Below are 4,061 nucleotides of genomic sequence, written 5' to 3'. Positions count from 1 at the left end.
GTGTTTATACAGCGGACAACTCGGATTAATTCAAAGACTTGTTTGCAAGACATTTCTCATCTCTTTTTTCAAGTAAACTTTATTTTCTTTTATTGCTTTCCATACCACTTTTAAGAGTGTCTTCCACTGCAAATGAATCAAAATCCGGGTGTTCCTCGTGTGGTTCCAGCGGATTTTCTAATAAGTACAGCGGAAGGTATCAATCTAAAAAAAAAGTAAATCTGCTGTTCACTTTTAGAGGTTTTGCGGAACAGGTCCTTGATTTTAGTGAATTCGCCTAAGATCAAGACGTGAGGCCGCTTGAAGGCTTAACTAGCTCCGACAAATCGGAGCTGTCACCCTTGGCGCTCAGTTAATATATGATTTACTAGTACTTCGAAGTAAACGTTACTCGGTGGTACTCCGAAATAAAGACGCACACGGCGGTCATCCGTTAGATACACTGTACGCGATTTTAATCCGCTCCCCAGTTGACGCTAAATTACAAGTAAACTCAATGTTCTACTGCGGCTTAATTGGTCGACGTCCGTAGGTGTTGCGAAAGTCTTGCAGCATCGGTCCGTAGGGAATGTTCTTCTTCTTGCTTAAATCGAGTATCGCTATGACTTTCTCAGTGCTGTACTTCGCATTCCATGTCTTAAACATTTCGCTCTTAAACGCGGGATCCGACAGCATCTTTGTCAACTTAGCGGTGGAAAAATTGCTCGAGGCTCCTTTAAACATGAACAAGTTCACCAGTTTCTTCAAACCCCAAGAAGCTCTCTCTTCGTTGTCTTCCAGAATAGCGCTTGAACCGGGTAGTTCAGTCTGCAGTAACCGCTTGTTGTTTGTAACAGTAGCAACAGCATTTCCTTGGCGCAACGCTTTCATCGTCAAAGCGTCGTCACTAGTTTTTGTCGAGACTTGATCGAAGCTAGATAGGAGCGCGACCAAAGCAATCAGCAACACGCAGCTCAAACGCATGGTTGGTGCTGGGCACTTAATTGCGGGAATCGGTTGGGGTTTGGAAGGCGAGTTGCAAAGTGGGGTAGGTAGCGCGACCAGCTCAGCCAAGTGGTGGTGCGGTGATCTGTTTGTGAATCGAGTGAGGTTGGTAGCGCGACCAGCTCAACCAATTGGTGGTACGGTGATCTACTTATGATATGGACAGTACACTCCTGAAACCGGCCACCCACTTTTTCTCCGTAGCTCAGTTGATTTTTTATCATTTTAAGGTGCGGTTTTGACAGTAGTTCTGAAACACGCAGATGAAGAGCCTTTTTGCACTTCATCAGGTAGCTCACATACAGTACAAAAAGCAGTTTTGATCAAAAGGTCCAAACTTCTTGCCACTCAAACACTTACAAAAACGAGTATTAGTTCTGAAAACAACTGGAGATTTGTAATCCTTGGTCATCGAATCTTTGAAGACTTCAGTTCATGTACCGATACATGTAGTGAGTGATTCAGTGAAGTGTCCTCATACCAGTACTGATAATTAAGGATTGTCGAAGGAGACCGGGCACATTGTTCGCTGTTCGATTTATGTTGGTCAGATGATTCGCCCACCAGTGAGGAAATACCATAATCCAGTAGAAAAGTACTGGGGGCCAGTAGAAAATGCAACTCGGTCGCCAAATTATTAAGTTCGCACACCAAACATAGCGAGTTTAAAAAAACTTTCGTCGAGCGACAGTAGGTAGTGTAATGTAATGTATTATGTTATCGCGTTGCCAAATTACGCACTCTAGACTCAGGGTGGTGTCCGCATACGTAGAGTCACTCTCGGCCGGCAGCGAAGTGATAATTGTAGTCGTGAGCTTCTGTAGGTACCCAAACTAATTATTTTTGAGCGTTATTATTACTTGCTTTTATAACGTGAACGATATCAAAAAAAAACTGAAGTAGTTTGACAATTCAGCTGCTGCGTGAAGAGTGTAGCGCATTTGCGTCCGTTACATCGCTCCAGTTTCATGCAACAAGCAGTTGGGCCTTTCCCCTTTTGCAAGATAAAGCTTGTGTAGCCATCTTCGACGATTAGCGCTACTGATACCTCAATTAAGCTTGGGTTGATTGCAAGCTTAACAGTAAGTTTGGATAACTTGAAGTCATTAACCTATAAGTTCGATCTCTTCTTACAGCCACCTTGTCTGTTGAAAAGAGAAACTATGCGCAGCGACTATAGCGAAAATGGTCTTTGAGCTGAGGCTAAGTATCTCCACCATTTCCACTTCGTGGCACCTATTTAGTAGCGTAAGGTTATCTTTGGACAACCTATCTAATCCCTTTCGCAGGCAGCAGTTTAGACGGGTCCACACTCTTGCATGTCAGTGAAGCTAATTCCGATCTTGAAATACTGATACTGTAGTTGGAGTAAGAAACACTGTCGATCGTACAAATACGCGATCTTGCAGCCGTAATTTTTCTTCTTTAAACAACGAAAATCGTCTGAAGCATATTGCACATGCTTTATCGCAATATTAAACCCGATGCAAACATCTTTTTAATACCGGCTCTGTAACTGATTTCGGCTGCCAGATTCAGCTCATCAGTCACAGGGTTAACAAATTATAGAAAACATGCTTTTGGGGCGTCTGCTATTCCAGAAAAAAAAGTCAAAAGTACTACACATACGTTCACAGCTCCTTTGGTATAGATCATGGCCGGGGCTCAAATCAGCTTCTATTTTATTCCTTGGCTTTTGAGGCAAAGTGGTTGAGGTTGAGCTGAGATCGAAGCTTTAAACGAGACGTAAGCTCACAAACCAAAGTATTCTACAGGTATCCAAGAAATCCAATTGGATAAGTTCGCTTGCTCCTTTTGCATACTTAACGGTTTTCTACTGTACTTTTGAAAAAACCAATCAGTTTGGGGCAATCCAGTACTTTTCTACTGGATTATGGTAATGCCTCCCCATCGTGAGCTACACCAACGGTGAGTTCGCAAAGATGCAGTTTAGATAGTCTGCAATGCATCATGCGAAGCAGTGCATGATGCACTGCTTCTTAACTCTTTCACTACCGCTCCATCAGATGGTCTTTACAGAGATTGTGCTGTCCATACAGAGACAAATTCTTGCGTCCTATTGGCTGATAATAATAGGAGAGTTGTTCATAATTCCTTAGGTACATGGTGCTGTCTAGAAGAAATCAGGCCTAACACTTTCTATGAAGCATCGAGCCACCAAACCGCCACTTCCATGAGCATGTCATGAACAAGCTGTCGACCGCCGCAAAAATCTTTGAACACATGCCCTTCTGAGCCACCCGCAAAGGACACGACGGAGATCAAACCGTACGAAGTGTAGATGCTCACCACACTGTCGGTGATCGCCGTGCTCGTGGCCAAGATGCACGCGATACCTGCGGTGACGACGTTCACCCTGAAGGCCACGCTCTCTTACTCATCCACAGCGGAGCCAATCCAAACCGAGCCGTACGAAAGGTTTATCCTTACCAGACTATTGGTCGTCACCGTGCTCGTGGCCGAGATGCACTCGATACCTGCGGTGGCAAGGTTCGCCCTATAGGCCGCACTACCGTACTAATTCGCAATGGACACGACGGAGATGAATCCACACGAAATCCACAAGCCTATTACACTGTCGGTGGCCTCCGTGCTCGTGACCAAGGTGCACACAATGCATGCAGGAGCGAGGCTCGCCCTATACGCCGAACTACCGTATTCGTCCGCATTGGACACGACGGAGACCAAACCGTACGAATAGTAGATGTTCACACCACTGTCGGTGGCCGCCGTGCCCGTGATTAAGGTGCTATCAATGCATGCAGTGGCGAAGTTCGCCCTAAACGCCGCACTACCGTATTTGTCCGCAATGGCCACGACGGAGGCCACGCCGGACGTATTGTTGATGGCTACCACACTGTCGGTGGTCGCCGTGCTCGTGGCAAAGGTGCATGCAATGTACGCGGTTGTGAAGCTCGCCCTAAACGCCACCCTACCGTTATTTCGCAATGGACTCTGCGGAGACCAAACCGTACGAAGTGTAGTTGTTCCCAACACTGTCGGTGTCCGCCGTGCCCGTGACCAAGGTGCTTCCAATGTATGTAGTGGCGAAGCTC

The 4,061-nt window shown here is 45.8% G+C and overlaps 1 protein-coding gene across 1 annotated transcript; it reads right to left on the bottom strand.

Annotated features, from left to right (window-relative positions):
* Positions 1-501: 501 nt before the first annotated feature.
* Positions 502-963, bottom strand: PITG_14203 (secreted RxLR effector peptide protein, putative; the record flags this gene model as incomplete). The annotated part of the gene is made up of 1 exon (XM_002899259.1): positions 502-963. The coding sequence occupies one exon, from the start codon at positions 961-963 to the stop codon at positions 502-504; it is 462 nt and encodes a 153-aa protein (XP_002899305.1).
* Between the last annotated feature and the right edge of the window lie 3,098 nt (positions 964-4,061).

This window comes from Phytophthora infestans, genomic scaffold (assembly GCF_000142945.1).
Source record: "Phytophthora infestans T30-4 supercont1.32 genomic scaffold, whole genome shotgun sequence".
Taxonomy (NCBI): domain Eukaryota; phylum Oomycota; class Peronosporomycetes; order Peronosporales; family Peronosporaceae; genus Phytophthora; species Phytophthora infestans.
This window is presented reverse-complemented; position numbering and strand designations above follow the sequence as displayed.